This window comes from Pleurodeles waltl, chromosome 5 (genome assembly GCF_031143425.1).
Source record: "Pleurodeles waltl isolate 20211129_DDA chromosome 5, aPleWal1.hap1.20221129, whole genome shotgun sequence".
Taxonomy (NCBI): Eukaryota; Metazoa; Chordata; class Amphibia; order Caudata; family Salamandridae; genus Pleurodeles; species Pleurodeles waltl.
Window position 1 is genome coordinate 1,503,403,331 of NC_090444.1, and position 19,634 is coordinate 1,503,422,964.

Below are 19,634 nucleotides of genomic sequence, written 5' to 3' on the forward strand. Positions count from 1 at the left end.
TTTCGGCAAAATTTACATGAAAGTTTCTTCTCCACTTTCTCACTTCCACCTTTTCACAAACAATGAGGAACAAAATTACACATGTCTACTAAAATAAAAGTGAACCTTTTTCCTGTGGCAGCCATAATGACACTCCACCTCTCACATGCATGTCATGAATGTACTTTCTACAAAAGGCCACTGGATCTCATCCATATTTTGAGATGTCACTCCGGTTTTATAACCCTAAAATATTTGATAATGTACAATGTTATGTCCACTGTTGGCAACAGGCTTTCCACGAGCTTCTCCTGTACCCCAACCAACTTTGGCAACCACCCTCAAAGGATAACCCACAGTTCACATGGTATGCCCTTTTGTCCAATCTTCCATCAGACTCTCCAGCCTGTTTTCCAGGAGACCCATTGATTCCAACAATACCAGGTAGAGGTGGTTCTGACTCTTCTTTACACTTCTCCATGTTCGACCCCCATATTTCCATTTGTCTCACATTACCTTCTACTTGTCTGGCTATAGCATCGAGTTGGAGTGGTGCCTTGATGTTTTTATCCAATTTGGTCTCCATTTTGAAAGTACACTTCTCAATTGTTTGCAGGCAAATCAAGAATCTCTGAGAATGAAGTAGGTCTTTGGAGAGGTCTCTGCTTGCCACCAGCCTTCAGAAAGTGAAAGACTTGCTTCCACTGCTGCTTTTTGGATTGTGGAAAAATGATCCCCAGTAGGCATTAGCTCTGACACTACTTTGTCTTTTTTGCTTAAAGCACATCAGTCAACTGGCAATCGGAGTTTAATGTCCAGTCCCACCCAACCTTGTTGCACTACCCTGTACAGATGAAGCCTTCAAAGCGTGAGGACATAGTCTCTGTGATTCCTGGAACTGTCATACCATGCAGCAAGCACAGCTGGGCCAAAACGGTCTAGTAAGTTCAAGCACACAAATCTGCCTACTACATAGCCACATGCCTGGTTAGCCCTGTATGGAGCGGATACAACGAGTAAACAGTGGGAACTCGAGCAGGCATGTCCCAGGGAATGAGGCCCATATCAGGACTGAGGAGAAAGCTGTCCCTTGCCGTCAAACACTAGGTCTGCTACAAAGCCCAGAACAATCTATGAAGAAATGTCTACTTAGACCTCTAGGTCAGCAGAGCCCATCTTAAGGTAAACTCACTGATTATCAGGCTAAAATGTAATCTCGTTCAAGGCCACCGTTCCTACATTTTTATGCAAAGTCAGATTGTAATTCCATCCCTAATATCCAACAGTGCACATATTTGCCTCTGTTTTATTAGGGACGTTAAACTGTGTGGCGGTTATCGATTTTGAACTGCATAGCCAGGGTGTTATTTGGAAACAGTGAACTTATGAGTTATTCTGGCTCTGCTGCTCTTTGATGGTAGGTGTCCTACAATACCATCTGTTACATGAGCTTTAAAAACCCAACTTCTATAGGGAACGGTTTAGTTTTGGTTCTGACCAACTGGTGTAGTGCGATACATTTATAACGTGCACTGAAGTCCATGTAAGATTTGAACATTTGTTGCATGTCAAAATTTCAAAGTGCAGTCACAAAGTTCACAGGAATACAATTCACTCGTAAATGTTAGCACGTCTGATCTTACTTGGTTTCTTTTCATTAATTTATAAGGGGGCGCATTAGAGGTTCGATAGACCTTTTGACTTTGCTTAGAGTAATTCCCACATAAGACTCAATTTCAATACAAGTCAATAACAATATCGATCAATAGGGTCAATAATCTTGGGAGTCAGTAATTTCCACACACCATGACCCCTTTGGCTATGAATAACCACACCTTTAGGTAAACAATAGAATGTTTATTTCCCTCTATTAACAATTCTAATATCACATAACTTAGTCTCAAAATCAAATGATACACATACAGAAACAATACAGGTTGACCAAACTGTCTGAAGAGTCCCAATTTAACCAATGGATGGATCACTACACATTTTAAAGTTACAGTACAAATCAATAGCAAGAATAACTGCACAACAGAAATAGCACATATTTAGATTCAGCAATTCAGCAAAGAATATAACATCAACTTTTGTTAAATATTAGCAAACATCTGTGAGTCCCCTAACTAGCCTTTTGATTAGAATAGCATGCTTGGTCTTCATGCAAAACAATTTAGTCAACACAAATATGGAAAAAACATCTAGCTATGGCTCTATCAAAATTAGCGGTTGGTACCTAAAGACAAAAGCAAATGACATTGAGATCACTAACAAAGCCGTATACCTTGCCTCAGTATAGTTCAGCAAGCTCCGACAGTCTCCGTCAATCGGACATCTACTCGGTCAGCAAGGCATCGGGACTCAGCAATAAAGTTCAAGATAGAAATGTCTCAGGAGCGGTAATAATCAGAATGTTGCTTCTCAGCAACAGAGTTAGGAAAAAGTGAGCTTTCTCCTCTGGAAAAAAGTGTGTGTTCACGGTACAGTCTGACTAAGTTATATTCCCTTGAACGTCCTCCTATGTTGCTATTGGTTAAAGAATCCTATGTTTACATTTAATCCAATAAAAGTAGAACCCCACATCTAAGATATATCTAAACGGTCTTTCACATGTCGATGATTGGCTCCTCTTCTCCTGTTAATCATCGTTGGGCTCAGCAAGTAACAATTTTGTATCACCTTGTTCTCCAGTCAGTGCATCCATTGTTAGTTCCTGGGAACGTTGCCTTTACATACACCAAATTCTATAAAGAAACAATAGCTAGTACAGCATATTCTAGCAAGCAGTTCTCCTGGGAAAGAAATGTAGCTACTAGCAGCTGGTCAATGCAGTGGAAAAATACAAGTAACTCTCTATGCAGCCATTTTGTGTCACTCGTTTAAACAGTGCACCTTAACATGTGGCTGTGCAACTAGGCCCCAGACCTCGCTAACTTAAGGTCCATGATTAACAGAGCAAATTCACAATACATGACCATTAATATAACATACTACTACAGTAATTCAAATATGAGCAAAACATTTCGTATTAATAAGCAGTTAATAAAGACACTGTGATTGGCAGTCACTCAAGTAGTTACATTTAAAAAGTTGTGTATTATTTATCTATATTGATTCATTTTATATGCAGATTTAACGTTAAGAGTACATGGATGTTTATTAGTAAAATTTCAGCATTAACATAAATAATGAGCAAACAAGTCCGAAAGTGGTGGGGGTCTACTTCACTGCAAGCCTGATGCTGGATGTACCACTCTTAAATTGTCATTTTGAATCGGACGTCCACAAGTGAACAGATTTAAGCTGTCTTGTAAGCAAAAGTGTAGCTCTCAATCGAGAAAAACTACCACCACATAACAAAATAACCATAGTAAATATGCATTCAGTGTAATATTCACAAACTTTTTTTTTTTTTTTTTAAATCATGGGCAAGAGATGGGAACTGCATTTTATACTTGACAAGGCAGCTGTACACGTGTAACTCTATAAAATACTTTAGCTTTCTTATAGTTGCCAGGTAACTGGTTGCTGAATTAAATAGCAAGGTACTATAAAATTAATGTGCTTTTGATCAGTCCTAGCATATCAGTATCAAGCAAAGAGAACATTGGTAATTTTGGGATTGTCAATATCCCTAAAATCAGAACAGTTCCCACGGTTATTTGAAAATTACCTTTGCGTTTCCTGAGGCACAAGCTTTTTCCATTGACTTACTAGACTTTTAGCCATATCACCAACTTCAGCATGCTTGCGAAGGCTGTTCACTGTTTTGCCTATTCCAGTTTCCTGTAAAATGTCATTAGGACAATGAAAATATTTTAAACTGTCACAAAAAAATAAGTGAAGTATTTATTTTAATTCATATTTATTAAAGGTTGTTTCAATCACATTGCGTCGCAACACAAATTCTCCACGTTACAGTCGGTCTTCCTTTCTAACTTTTGGTTGGTTGTGCAGTGGATAGAGCTTTCACATTATCAACAAACAGAACAAGGATGTGCATCAGCCTACACGTAACATTTCCAACTATAGGCAATTATTTTACAATACTTACCTTTGCCAAGTAACTGCAATGTCATTTTCCAAAGTTCAGCGCAGTGGACACCTTTGCAATAAGTTCAGTGCATGTTTCTGATAAGAAACATGTTCTCTTTGGTTTATTGTTACATTTGACACTGTGGAGGTGCACGATTTTATATGCGGATATCCAAACCACCACATCCATTATCTGCGAAAAACATTATAAATAACTAGTATTGCAAGGCATCTTCTTTCTTTCTGTTAATGTTTTTTATTTGGCTTTTTTTTTTTTCTTTAAGACACCACTTGTTCCGCAAGAAGAATCATAGCTTCATTATTTAAGAATGGTTGGGCTAAACAGGTAAAATCAGGACTAGGCCTGGGAGGAGTTTCACAGAGTTGCGCTACAAGGAGCTCCACGAAGAGCCCAAAAAACTCCACTGCGCAACGCAGAGTTCCGCAAGCGGCAGAGTGCGTAAGGGTTGTGCCATTAGTGCTGATTTTTAGAGCCAGGTGTTTGTCCCATGCTGAAAAATAAGCGCGAATGGCTCCCTGCAAAGCAAGAGGGCGCTGCTTCTTTTCTGTTGCTCGAGTTGATTTTTGACTTGAGAGGCAGCTATCTCAACACGAACGGAAGGTTTCTCAACGCAAGTGGTCGCAACCACACTGCGACCACTTGCGTTGAGAAGTCTCACTGGGAGGTGGCATTGGGTAAGATTTTCCTTGCTTGCGCTCGCCAACTCACCGTTGCCGAGCACGAGCGAGTAAAAAACTGCTTCACTACGCGGAGTGTTTTAGAACTCTGCGCTCTACGCGGAGCGGGAAAAACTCACTGAGCGAAGCGGAGTTAACAGTCCACCACTAAACATGACAAGTTCTTCACTGCCACAAAATGTAGGGATTACCTTAAGTAATCTCAGTTTTGCAGGAAACATCAGGTGTGTGATTGCTACCTTTTGGTGAAATTTACATGACAGTTCCTACACTTAACCCTTTCGCTGCAAGACCTTTTCCCCCCTCCTGTGCCAAAGCCTTTTTTGTTGGGCTATTTGGGGGTAGTTTGCTCTTAGGCCCTCATAACTTTGTCCACATAAGCTGTCCATGCCACATATGCGTCCTTTTTTTCCCCAACATCCTATGGATTCCAAAGGTTCCGTTTGTGGGTTCCCCTGGAGGAGACCAATAAATTAGCCAAAATACAGCTACAATTTCGGTTTTGAGGAAAAATGGAATAAGTGCTGCAGAAGAAAGCACATGTTTTTTTTCCCCTGCAAATGGCAACAACAACGAGTTTAAGGTGCTAAAATCACAATCTTCCCAGCTTTCAGGAACAGGCAGACTTGAATCAGAAAACCAAAGTTTACAACACAATTTTGGCATTTTGCTGGGACATACTCCATTTTTACTATTTGGTTGTGGTTTCAGCCTCCTTCCAGTTAGTCAGAGAAATGGGGAAAAAAAAAAAAAAAAAAAAAAAAAAAAAAAAAAATCAATGGTGGATCCCTGACAGCTAAACATTTCTGAAAAGTAGACGAAAATTCTGAATTTAGCAAGCAGTCATCTGTATAGATCCTTCAAGGTTTTCTGTCTATGTTTTCCTCTATAACTTTTTCCAACTAAGGCAGATTTTTTAAAGCAATATACCATTACATCTCCTGGACCCTTCTGTGTGCGAGGATATATAGGGCTTGTAGGTTCATTAAGAACACAATGTTTCCAGACCCAATAAATGAGCTGCAACTTGCTATGGGTTTTCATTGTATTCCAGGTATACAGCAATTAATTTGGTAAAATATAAAGAGTGAAAAATAGGTATGAAGCAAACCTTTGTACTTCCGAAATGGGCACAAGAAAAGGAGTTTAGAAGCAGTGGTTATTTACACATCTCTGATTTCAGGGGTTCCTATACTAGCATATGAATTAAAGGGCATTTCTCAAAATGACCTCTTTCTTACACACTGTCTTACATTTGGAAGGGAAAAAATGTAAAATGACAATTGGCAATAACACTTGTTCTTCTATTCTGTGTTCCCCAAGTCTCCTGATAAATATGGTACCTCACTTGTGTGGGTTAAGCCCCAAAACGCGACATGGATACTTAACATTTTTACATTAACAATGGACATGTTTTTGGGAAAGTGCTTAGCTGTGGATTTTGGGCTGTAGCTCAGCCAGCACCTATGGAATCCACGATGGCGTGACTTGTGGGGCTCTCACTGGGCTCTGTCACCCAGAATCCTTTGCAAAACTCAACATTTGGCAAAAAAAAAAAAATCCTCAAACTTGCATGCTGCAAAGTTCTGGAAACTGAAAGGAGCCAACCTCCTTCCACACAGCATTCCCCAAAGTCTCCCGATACAAATTGTACTTCACTTGTGTGGGTAGGCCTACTTCACGCAACAGGAAATGCCCCAAAACACAACGTGCACACATCACATTTTTCCAATGAAAACTGACATGTTTTTTACAAAGTGCCTAGCTACATATTTTGGCCTCTAGCTCAACCAGCACCTAGGGAAACCTAGCAAACCTGGGCATTTTTTAAAACTAGACACCTCGTGGAATCCAGGATGGGGTGACTTGTGGGGCTCTCAATGGGTTCTGTCACCCAGAATCCTTTGCAAACCTCAAAATATGGGCTACATTTCTGTACAGCAAAGTTCTGGAATCTGAGGGGAGCCACAAACTCCCTTCCACCTAGCATTCCCCCATATCCCCTGATAAAAATGCTACCTCACGTGTGTGGGTATGCCTAGTCCAAGAGACAGGGAAAGGTCCAAAACACAACATGGACACATCAAAATGATCTATTAACCCCTTTGCTGCCAGGCCTTTTCCCCCTCCTGTGCCAGGCCTTTTTTGGCTATTTGGGGCAGTTCGTGCTTAGGCCCTCATAACTTTTTGTCCACATAAGCTAGCCAAGACAAATTTTTGCCCTTTTTTTCCCAACATCCTAGGGATTCTAGAGGTACCCAAACTTTGTATTTTGGCTAATTTCTTGGCCTCCTTCAGGGGAACCTACAGTGAAAATGTTGTTTTTTTCAGAAAAATTGGAAAAAGTGGCTGCAGAAGAAGGCTTGTGGTTTTTTCCCTGAAAATGGCATCAACAAAGGGATTGCAGTGCTAAAATCACCAGCTTCCTAGCTTTCAGGAACTAGCAGACTTGAATCAGAAAACCCAATTTTTCAACACAAATTTGGGATTCTACTGGGACATACCCCATTTTTACGATTTTTTGTGCTCCAGCCTCCTTCCAGTCAGTGACTGGAAATGGGTGTGAAACCAATGCTGGATCCCAGAAACCCAAACATTTCTGAAAAGTAGACGAAATTCTGAATTCAGCAAGGGGTAATTTGTGTAGATCCTACAAGGGTTTCCTACAGAAAATAACTGAAAAAGAAAAATATTGAAATTGAGGTAAAAAAAACAGCAATTCTTCTCTACGTTTTACTCTGTAACTTTTTCCTGCAATGTCAGATTTTTGAAAGCAATATAACGTTACGTCTGCTGGACTCTTCTGGTTGCGGGGATATATAGGGCTTGTAGGTTCATCAAGAACCAATATATGAGCTGCACCCTGCAGTGCTTTTTCATTCTATACCGGGTATACAGCAATTCATTTGCTGAAATATAAAGAGTGAAAAATAGCTATCAAGAAAACCTTTGTATTTCCAAAATGGGCACAAGATAAGGTGTTGAGGAGCAGTGATTATTTGCACATCTCTGAATTCCGGGGTGACCATACTAGCATGTGAATTACGTCTTTTTTACACACTCTTATATTTGGAAGGAAAAAATGTAGAGAAAGACAAGGGGCAATAACACTTGTTTTGCTATTTTATGTTCCCCCAAGTGTCCCGATAGAAATGATACCTCACTTGTGTGGGTAGGCCTAGCGCCCGCTACAGGAAATGCCCCAAAACACAACGTGGACACATCACATTTTTTGACAGAAAACAGAGGTGTTTTTTGCAAAGTGCCTACCTTTAGATTTTGGCCTCTAGCTCAGCCGGCACCTAGGGAAACCTACCTGACCAGGTTCTGTTACCCAGAATCCTTTGCAAACCTCAAAATGTGGCTAAAAAAGAACACATGTTCCTCACATTTCGGTGACAGAAAGTTCTGGAATCTGAGAGGAGCCACAAATGTCCTTCCACCCAGCGTTCCCCCCAAGTCTCCTGATAAAAATGATACCTCACTTGTGTGGGTAGGCCTAGCGCCCGTGACAGGAAATGGCCCAATACACAACGTGGACACATCAAATTTTCTCACAGAAAACGGTGCCTACCTGTGGATTTTGGCCTCTAGCTCAGCCGGCACCTGGGGAAACCTAGCAAACCAGCACATTTTTGAAAACTAGAAACCTAGGGGAATCCAAGATGTGGTGACTTGTGGGGCTCTGACCAGGTTCTGTTACCCAGAATTCTTTGCAAACCTCAAAATGTGGCCAAAAAAACTTTTTCCTCTCATTTCGGTGACAGAAAGTTCTGGAATCTGAGAGGACCCACAAATTTCCTTCCACCCAGCATTTCGCCCAAGTCTCCCGATAAAAATGGTACCTCACTTGTGTGGGTAGGCCTAGCGCCCACGAAAGTAAATGGCCCAAAACACAACGTGGACACATCACATTTTTTCACAGAAAACAGAGGTGTTTTTTGCAAAGTGCCTACCTGTGGATTTTGGCCTCTAGCTCAGCCGGCCCGGGGGGGTGGGGGGGGTTCAGAAATGGTCTAAATACAATTTCCCCCCCCAACCCCAGAACACCCCCGGGAGCGACCCTTGCCTACGGGGTCGCTCCCCTTGCGAGACATTGGCGCAAAAAAAAATCCCCGGTGCCTAGTGGTTTCTGCCCCCTTGGGGGCAGATTGACCTAAAATCAGCCTATCTGCCCCCTAGGGGGGCAGAAATGGTCTAAATACAATTTGCCCCCCCAACCCCAGAACACCCCCGGGAGCGACCCTTGCCTACGGGGTCGCTCCCCTTGCGAGACATTGGCGCAAAAAAAAATCCCCGGTGGCTAGTGGTTTCTGCCCCCTTGGGGGCAGATTGACCTAAAATCAGCCTATCTGCCCCCTAGGGGGGCAGAAATGGTCTAAATACAATTTGCCCCCCCGGGGAGTGACCCTTGCCTAATGGATCGCTCCCCATCTCTAAAAAATAAAAAAATAAAAAATAAATAAATAATTGCCCTGGCGCCTAGAGATTTTGATCGGCCTAATAAAAAATAGGCCGATCAGCCGCCGGGGGTGGCAGAATTGGCCTAATATAAATTTGCCCCTCCAGCCCCCGGGGAGCGACCCTTGCCTACGAGGTCACTCCCCCTGCGTGACAATGGTGCAAAAAAAAAAAAAAAAACCTGGTGCCTAGTGGTTTCTGCCCCCCTTGGGGGCAGATTGGCGTAAAAATCGGCCGCAGAAATTGTCTAAATATAATGTGCCCCCCAGGGGAGCGACCCTTGTCCAAGGGGTTGCTCCCCATCTGTAAAAGAAAAAAAAGAAAAAATCCCTGGTGCCTAGTGGGGGGCAGATCGGCCTAATCAAATTAGGCTGATCTGCCCCCCAGTGGGGCAGAAATGGCCTAAAATAAATTTTCCCTCCAGGGGAGCGACCCTTGACTAAGGGGTCGCTCCGCTTGCGTGAAATTCACATTAAAAAAAAACTCCCTGTTGTCTAGTGGTTTCTGCCCCCCTTGGGGGCAGATTGGCCTCATAAAAATAGGCCAATCTGCCCCCAAGGGGGGCAGAAATGGCCTAAATATAATTTGCCCCCTAGGGGAGTGACCCTTGCCTAAGGGGTCGCTCCCCACCTCCAAAGAAAAAAAAAAAAGAAATCCCTGGTGCCTAGAGGTCCCTGGGAGCGACCCTTGCCCAAGGGGTCGCTCCCTTATGCCAATTAAAAAAAAACAAAGAAAATCCCTGGTGTCTAGTGGGCATTTCAAAAGCCAGAATGCTTTGTAATCCGGCTTTTGAAACGCTCTGTTGAGACTTCAAAGGGAAGGAAATTCCTTTCCTTCCCTTTGAAGCCTCTCTGGGCCTCCCCCACGTAATCGAAAGAGAAATGCTTTGCATTTCTCTTTCGATCGCGCTGGAAGCTGAGCTTCCAGTGCGATGGGAGGAGGCCCACTGATTGTCAGCACGCGGTGCGTGCTGACGTCACAGGAAGGGTGGGAGGGTCGGGTGGAATGCTTCCCCTTCCATCCCTGCCTTGGGGGGGATGGGTGGGGAGCGCTAGCGCTCCCCCAGTTCCCGGGTGCAGAACGAGGTGATCTCGTCCAAGGCACCCGGGAACCGGTGCCTTGGACGAGATCACCTCGTCCAAGGCACCCTAGGGGTTAAAAAAAAAACGTCCTGTTCTTGCAAGGGGGGGCACCTGTATTTTGTGGTCCTGGGCTCGGCAGCCGTGTAGGGAAACCTACCAAATCCAGACATTTCTGAAACTAGATACAGAGGGAGTCCAGGGAGGTGTGACGTGGGTGAATCCCCTAGTGTTTTCTTATCCAGAATCCCCCGTAAACCTCTAATTTAGGTTAAAAAAAACTCACATATCTGTGTGGGACCACAACACTGGCACACATTTCCTACCACCCAGCATTCCCCTCAGTCTCCCAATAAAAATGATACCTCACTTGTGTAGGTGGGCCAAGTGCCTGTGACAGGGAAGGGCCAAAAACACATCGAAATCGATGGGGAACTAAAGTGGGTCGACAAGGGCAGTTTGGAATAAAAAAAATAAATAAATTTAAAAAAAAAAAAAAACATTTTTAGACTGATAAGTGGGGCAGATTTTTTTATTGTCATAGATGCGACAATGCTGGGTGGTAGGAATGTTTTGAAAAAAAAAAAAAAAAGTTTGCGTTCGCAGGGCATTGTTGATTAAAGAAATGTGAAGCACACCACCCTGGACTCACCCAGATGTTTAGTTTTCAGATGTGTCTAGGTCTGATAGATTTTTCTATGTGGCAGCGTAACAAAGTCCAAAAAGTGAACCCTCTCACCATTCCAAGAGGGACAATATTGGGAGGTAGCCAAACTCTCTTTGCCAGAAAGTAAAATCAAAATCCAAAAGAATCAAATGGCCTCTTGTTTCCATTGGGATGAGATGTTTTATTTTGCGGGGGGCTGAAAAACTGTTATCCCCTTCAGTAGGGGGGCATGGCATCTAGTGGTCCTTCTGAGCATATCCCTCCCCGTGGAGCGGATCATGGGTAATTACCCCATCTGCCCTCTGGTGGGCAGAACAACTTTGTCCCCATTTATTTGAGGTGGGGGTATGGCCCTAGGCAATTATGCTGCAGGAATGCTCAAAGAGACACGTAAGGAAAGGAAAAGCCTTTCCTTTTCTGCCTCTCTGACCCCCATTCTCCCTTCTTGAGGAAAAACTAATCAGTTTCTCCTAGGGAGTCACTGGAAACATAGCTTCCTGAGTGTCTGGGCCTCTTCTGATGACATCGGGTGCCATCAGGTATCACAGGGAACAGGGGTGGCAGCAGAAGCGCTTCTGCTGCCATCGATGCCCAGGGGGAGGTTGTTTGGTGGCCCCATGGGGGAGCACTAGCGCTCTCACCGAAGGTCACAGCCAGGACATAACAGTTACGTCCATGGCACTGCCACTGGCGTAACTGTTACGTCCTTGGCACATAAGGGATAAAAAAAAAAAAAGAGGGCTCTGACCACGTACATCCACACGTATATTAACTATCTCTATGTGTTCAATTGGTTTATTTTCTTGACTCATTAAAGTTGTCACTTGGAATTAAGCATTGTAAATATATATTTTCTAGGGACAATTCTTGTTTTGCACAACCATTATCCCAGCGAGTCTTAGGTCTCTCTTGTTGCTATAGTACTAACCTTCTAAAAGGTGACATTTTTAGAACGGAGACTTACAATACAATTTTACCAGTAAAGTGGATTTTAAATTACAATTAATTTGTATGTAAACACCATATTTCTATCTTCTCCCAATCCAAAGTAATCACTTACTAAAGGAAATAAGGCATTAAAAAAATATATAATGCACCCTGCATTATGAGTCTTTAGGGCCTACTCCAGGGGTGACGTGTTTCAACCCCTTCGCTGCCAGGCCTTTTCCCCCTCAGGTGCCAAAGCCTTTTTTTGGCTGTTTGGGGAAGTTCGCGCTTAGACCCTCATAACATTTTGTCCATGTAGGAAGTTGGCTCTGTATATACTATCTCAAAGTGAGAGATACTGTGCACTGAGTCAAGGGTTCCCCTTAGAGGTGGGCAGTGGCAAAATTAGATAATTCTAATGCTCTATTTTGTGGTAGTGTGGTTGAGCAGTAGGCTTATCAGAGGGTAGTGTTAAGCATTTGTTGTACACACACAGGCAATAAATGAGGAACACACAATCAAAGACTTAACTCCAGGCCAATAGTTTTTATATAGAAAAATATATTTTCTTAATTTATTTTAGAACCACAAGATTCAAGATTTGAAGTAAATACATAAAATACAAGGTACTCCACACAGGTAAGTGATGAACTTTGAAATAAAGCAGCAGTACACACAGTATAGGTTAACATGGCAATAAGTTATTTTAACAGTAGACAGTGCACAAATCAACAGTTCCTGGGGGAGGTAAGTACGGTTAAGTTTCTGAGGTAAGTAAAGCACTTACAAGTTCAGTTTCCTGGGCATAGGCAGCCCATCGTTGTGGGTTCGAGGAAACCCAAAAGTCAATGCACCAGCAACACAGGGCAGGTCAGGTGCTGAGGTCAAAGGAGGACCCAAAACACATAGGTGCCTATGGGGAACAGGGGTGCTCCGGATCCGGTCTGTTGGCAGGCATATACCTGCGTCCTCGGGGAGCAGACCAGGGGGGCTTTTGGCGAGCACTGGGGGTGGGGAGGAGGGCACAAATAGGCATACAAAACACACACTTAGCGGCACAGGGACGGTCGGGTGCAGTGTGCAAAGTTGGCGTCGGGTTTGCTATAGAAAGCAATGGAGGGACCCAGGGGTCACTTAGGCGATGCAGGCAGGGCGGCTTCTCGGGCCAGCCACTGACTAGGCTAGGGAGAGGGACACCTGCTGGTCACTCCTGCACTGGAGGTTGGTTCCTTTCGGTCCTGGGGGCTGCAGGTGCAGTGCTTTGTCCAAGTGTCAGGTTCTTTGTTCCAGGCAGTTGCGGTCAGAGGGAGCCTCTGGATCCTCTCTGCAGGCGTCGCTGTGTGGGTGCAGGGGGGTCATTTCAGGTTACTCACAAGGTCGCAGTTGCCTGGGAGTCCTCTCTGCAGTGTTGGTTATCTGGAGCTCGAGTCATAGGCGTCAGGTGCAGAAGGTGAAGTTTCACGCTTCCAGCAGGAAGAGAGTTCTTTAAAGGTTGGTTCAAAGTTGCAAAAATGTTGCAGTGCCACTGTTCTCTGGAGTTTCTTGGTATTTCGGTTCAGGGCAGTCCTTTGAGTCCTCAGAGGTCGCTGGTCCCTGTCGGATGCATCGCTGTGCAGGTTCTTTGGAGTCTGGAGACAGGCCGGTAGGGCTGGGTCCAAGTCAGTTGTCGTCTCTGTAGGGCTTTCAGGTCAGCAGTCCTTTGTGTAGGTTGCAGGAATCTGATTTCCTGGGTTCTGGCCGCCGCTAAATAATGAATTTAGTGGGCTATTTAGGTCAGGAGGGCAGTAGCCAATGGCTACTGTCCTGGAGGGTGGCTACACCCTCTTTGTACCTCCTGCATGTGGGGAGGAGGGGCACATCCCTAATCCTATTGGGGGAATCTTTCAATCTCAAGATGGAGGATTTCTAAAGGCAGGGTCACCTCAGCTCAGGACACCTTAGGGGCTGTCCTAACTGGTGGGTGACTCTTCCTTGTTGTTCTCATTAACCTCTCCTGCCTTGCCACCAAAAGTGGGGGCAGTGGCCGGAGGAGACAGCATCTCCACTAGCTGGGATGCCCTGGGATGCTGTAACAAAAGGCATGAGCCTTTGAGGCTCACCGTCAGGTGTTACAGTTCCTGTAGGGGGAGGTGAGAAGCACCTCCACCCAGTACAGGCTTTGTTCCTGGCCACAGAGTGACAAAGGCACTCTCCCCATGTGGCCAGAAACTCGTCTGGTTGTGGCAGGCTGGCAGAAACTTGTCAGCCTTGCATTAGGAGTCGGACTGGTATTCAGGGGGTATCCCTAAGATGCCCTCTGGGTTCATTTTACAATAAATCTCACACTGGCATCAGTGTGCATTTATTGTGCTGAGAAGTTTGATATCAAACTTCCCAGATTTTAGTGTAGCCATTATAGAACTGTGGAGTTTGTGTTAGACAAACTCCCAGACCATATACTCTTTATGGCTACCCTGCACTTACAATGTCTTAGGTTTTGCTTAGACACTGTAGGGGTATAGTGCTCATGCACATATGCCCTCACCTGTGGTATAGTGCACCCTGCCTTAGGGCTGTAAGGCCTGCTAAACGGGTGACTTACCTATGCCACAGCCTATGGGAAGTGGGCATGGCACTCTGCAGGGAGTGCCATGTCGACTTAGTATTTTTCTCCCCACCAGCACACACAAGCTGTGAGGCAGTGTGCATGTGCTGAATGAAGGGTCCTCAGGGTGGCATAAGACATGCTGCAGCCCTTAGAGACCTTCCCTGGCAACAGGACCCTTGGTACCAAGGGTACCATTTACAAGGGACTTATCTGTGTGCCAGGGCTGTGCCAATTGTGGGAACAAAGGTGCAGTTTAGAGATAGAACACTGGGCTGGGGCCTGTTTAGCAGGGTCCCAGCACACTTTCAATCATAACTGGCATCAACAAAAGGCAAAATGTCAGGGGGTAACCATGCCAAGGAAGGCATTTCCTCACAGTCCACATAAGCTACCCACGCCGAAATTGCAAAAACAGCCATTTTTCTCCACATTTTACTCTAACTTTTTCCTGCAATGTCAGATTTTTACATTGAAATCGGATGTGTTTTTTGGCAAAGTGCCAAGCTGTAGATTTTGTCCTCTAGTTCAGCCTGCACCTAGGGAAACTAACCAGACGTGCACATTTTTGAAAACTAGACATCTAGGGGAATCAAAAATGGGGTGACTTGTGGGGCTCTAACCAGGTTCTGTTACCCAGAACCCTTTGCAAATATCAAAATGTGGCAAAAAAAAAAAACACTTTCCTCACATTTCGGTGACAGAAATTTCTGGAACCTGAGAGGAGCCACAAATTTCCTTCCACTCAGCGTTCACCAAAGTCTCCCGATAAAACTGGTAACTCACTTGTGTGGGTAGGCCTAGTGCCCGCGAAAGGAAATGCCCCAAAACACAACTTGGACACATCAAAATGATCAAATACAAAACTACCTATGTTTGCGGGGGGAGGGGACCTGCGTTTTTGGTCCAGGGTTCAGCAGCCATCTAGGGAAACCTACCAAAGCCAGACATATCTGAGAACTAGACACTCGAGGGAGTCCAGGGAGGTGTTACTTGCATGGATCCCCCAATGTTTTCTTACCCAGAATCCTCAGCAAACCTCAAATTTAGCTATAAAAATAAATAAATAAAAATAAACCGCATTTTTCCCACATTTCTGTGGGATCACCACACCGGGACAAATTTCCTATCACCCAACGTTCCCTTCAGTCTCCCGGTAAAAACGATACCTCACTTGCGTAGGTGGGCCAAGTGCCTGTGACAGGGAAGAGTCAAAAGTATGTCGAAATTGAGGGGGAAACCAAAGAGGGTCCAAAAGGGCAGTTTGGAAAAAAAAAAAAAAAATTTGGGCTTACAAGTGGGGCAGAATTTTAAACGGTATAGATGAGACAATTCTGGGTGGTAGGAATTTTGTGGATTTCTGCAGATTCCGGAAGGCTCCATCACCAAAATGTGGGGAAAATGTGTGATTTCTAGCAAAATTGGAGGTTTGCAGGGCATTGTGGGTAAGAAAACGGTGTGGTGCATGTGAAGCACACCTGGAATCACCCAGATATTTAGTCTTCAGATGGGTCTGGCAGTGCTTAATTTGTGAATAAAAAGGTGCCGGGCAGAAAGCCCCCCTCTTTAGTATGTTGCATGAGGTGTGAACATGGAATACTGAGGCGACGTAATCCCGAAGCCATCTCCAGCCTCTAATTCATACAAGGCCACTCCCCGCCCCTACAGCTTACTCTAGCAGCGTTCTGCTTTCTCCCTTTGTGACGCTTTTTCGTTTTTTCCTTCCTCTGTCTTTCCCATATGTGTCTTTTGCTCGCAGTAAATACTTGAGACAGAAGGGTAAGCCCCGGCCCTCAAAAATAAGTGCTGGTGCTCAGCACCGGAAACAACAAGCACAAATTAAGCACTGGTGTCTGGGTCTTGTGGATTTTTCTACATGGCAGCATCCCAAAGTCCAAAAAGTGCAGCCCTCACCATTCAAAGTGGGACGATTTTGAGAGTTAGCCAAGCTCTCATGGCCCAAGTGTAAAACCAAACCCAAAATAATCAAATGTCCTCTTGCTTGCCATGGGATAAGATGATTTAGTGTGCAGGGGAGAGCTGAAAGACTGTTTCCCCCTTCAGTTGGGGAGGGGGCATAACCCATACTGGTTGGTAGCGACCACAATTTTTTAAATTTTTTTTTAATTCCCTCGCATCTAGTAGATTTTCTAGCCCCCTGGGATGTGGCTCAGGGGTAATTGCCTCATCTGCCTCATGGTGGGCAGAACTTTGGCCCCATTTATTTGGGCTGGGGATATGGCCTTGACGGGGAAGTGGTTAAAAAGGAAGGTTTAGGACCAGCAAAACATTTATGTTGTCAGGTCGTAATGGCTATTTAAAACTGCAATACAGGCTGCCAGGCTTGAGACATGTTTTAAAAGGCTATTTAATGGGTGGCACAATGAGTGCTGCAGGCCCACTGATAGCATCTAATTTATAGGTTCTGGGTACAGTTTGTACTATTTACTAGGTACTTACAAGTAAATTAAATGTGCCAAGTAAGTGTAAGCCAATCTTCCCATGTTTGAAGGTGAGAGCGCACAAGCCCATTAGCACTGGTTAATAGATTTAATGTGTGCAGAGTCACATTGCCAACAAAAGCTAACTCAGCAAAACAGGAAGTGAGATAGAAAGGAATACCATGCCAACAATGTCAGGTCTAACATTTTTGTTTGTGTTTGTATATTCCTTACAGACAGAGACACAAAGGGGGCTTAGGTGTGGACAGAATTGGACACCCTGGCAGAACAGATGGGAGAAACTGCAGCCAGCCCCCCACTTGCGCTTCAAATGACTCTGCCCTCCCACCCCCTCCAAACACATACACAGAAGGAATATGACACGAGGCTCACCCTGCCTTTCATCCCTCCAAAGTTCTTGAAGCTTTGACAGGGGAAGAGAAGACCTTTCTAGAACCAGATGAGAGTCTAGTATAGGGAATCTCAACCCCCCCTCACTTCAACAGCTGGCACCAGGCATAAATATTGGGCCTCCAGAACCACCTTCAGTACATTCCTGGACCAGTAGACATCACAGAAGGACTGCCCAATTAACATAGGTCTGCTTTGCTTTCTGCGAATGAAGACTGAACCTGCTCCCATCATCCAGGCTAACCTGATTGACTCCAAGGATCAGTTGGTTAATCTCCTCTCTGAGCTACAGATACACAACAAGCTCCAAGGTCTAGAGGCCCTCCTGCAACTGCCAAGCTGATCTGCTGCACTAGAGCTGCCTAAACCTTCTACTCTTATCTACCTGAGCCCAGCTGGTCTCTGTTCGAGTGTGTTCCGAGTCCCCAAGAGATGCCTTCCCAGGTCCTGGACCCTTGGGCAGCATTAGCTAAGCTCCTTGTGTGAAGAAAGTCCACCACGACAGCCAAAGTAAAGCACAGGTGAACCAGACATTTTGAGTTACAGTAACCGCAAGCAACAACTGACAATGTGAGATCTGCACTTCATGCTATGGCAACAAAAGCCTCCGGTGACCGCCAATGCAAAGCAACAACGATCACCTGGAACACCAGACTGGCTCTTCGCACTACTGCGACGACAGCCTGCACAACCCAGCCTGCTCTTCGCACCACAGCGATGACCATCTTCAACACTCTAACTGCTCCTCGCAGCCTTTTCCACTGCAAACAAAACTCCTCACACCAGGATTTGAGACGGCAACTTTCAGTAGGACTACCCTGGTCCCTGTATCCAGCCTGCACTTCATCACAGTCTGCCTGAACTTGTGACTCCCCCCCCCCCCCCAGTCTAGCACCACCGTGGGCCACGAATGGTGCTTTGCGTTTTAGGTGCTGTATCTTCTTAAAGCTCAACAATCTTATCATTTTATATATTAGAATTTATTCTATTTGTCTAAATTAGTTTGAGATTTTTCTTGTGTTGGGTTTATTACCGTTTGTGTGCTGCATAAATACTTTACACAGTGCCCCTAAATTAAGCTTGTCTGTTTTGTGCTAATCTAACAGATGGTTAAAGCACAGATTAATTTAGGGTCCTTTATAGTTCACTCGGACAATGATTGTGGCCGGCTTCCACCCACCTCAACTAGTAACCCAACTCCTAATACCCACAATATGATTCACAACTGCAAATAGGTTACCAAAAAAGTGCAGAGGCACCATTGGCTTTCCACTGACAGAAAGCACTTTATTAATTTGGAAAGGGTTATAGTACCACCTTAATAAAATGCAATATTGTTTTGCCACAGCACAGGGACAACTTTGGTCAGCCTCTAACAGGTGTGCTTAAGCCCAGAGTAATGTTTGATAGAATCAAGAAGAACAGAAACAAATCAGGCTAAAACAAATGTTAAAACTCTCAAACACATTTAGAAAGATAGATTAAAATGTAATAAGCAAACAGGGACAAAAATGGGTTTACAAGTTGCACAATACTACTGGTATATAAACTTTGCCTTCATAATTACCGGTATCATGCAATTACAGAATGCAAAATACCTGCATCTCCAGGCCTCCATTTTAAAGGAGTTTAAACTTGTACATTTACTCCAAGCAGGTGCTAAATGTATGTGAGTCAGCAAGTCTTGGAAGGCCAGGGCTTGGATGGCCGGGAGAGGGGCATTTCAACATTAGGACAGCTGATGTAAGGCTGGGGTGCGTGAAGGCCTCAACTTCAACACCAGCAATTCTGAACCAACTGACCACAGTCTTACTACAAATTTAAGTAAGCCAACTAGTTGTAACCAATTTTATCTCAAGCTATCAGAGTAGGGAAATACATGCTTAAACCTTAAATGACAGTCCGAGTGCCAGAAAAACGGGCAAAAAATGTAGACGTTGTACAGAAAGGAAACATTGCTACACCCACCATGTTGAGTGTTCACTGCTGATCAACTCATCTAAAGAAGTGGAGTTTATGATGCTGAGAATTGCATAAAATATAGTTGCTTAGGAGCAATGCATACATTCCACGGAGATTTGAATTTCCCCCGCTAAAGGTGGCAATCACCACAGTGTGATATGCAAAACACAAACAAATCCACCCAAAGGACATTGCTAGGTCATATTTTGCCAGCACTATTTTGTGCCAAAGAGTACAATTTAAATGTTAGTCATATAGCTAACAGGAGGGAATTGACATGGATGTAGTATATATGTGACAGCAATGATTGTAAAAACTTTACCAACACCTTATGTCAACAGTAAAGTACATGCACAGAAAAGTAGGAGTATCGCTAATTTGCAGAATAT

General features: G+C 44.2%; 1 protein-coding gene across 2 annotated transcripts in view; it reads right to left on the reverse strand.

The window, feature by feature from the left end:
• LOC138296556 (elongin-A-like) overlaps positions 1–19,634 on the reverse strand; it is a 537,924-nt gene that overhangs the window by 382,787 nt on the left and 135,503 nt on the right. For both annotated transcript variants that reach the window (XM_069235792.1, XM_069235793.1), the window contains exon 3: positions 3,653–3,765. In XM_069235792.1, the coding sequence (XP_069091893.1) occupies positions 3,653–3,765 (113 nt within the window). The remainder of the gene's footprint in view (positions 1–3,652; positions 3,766–19,634) is intronic.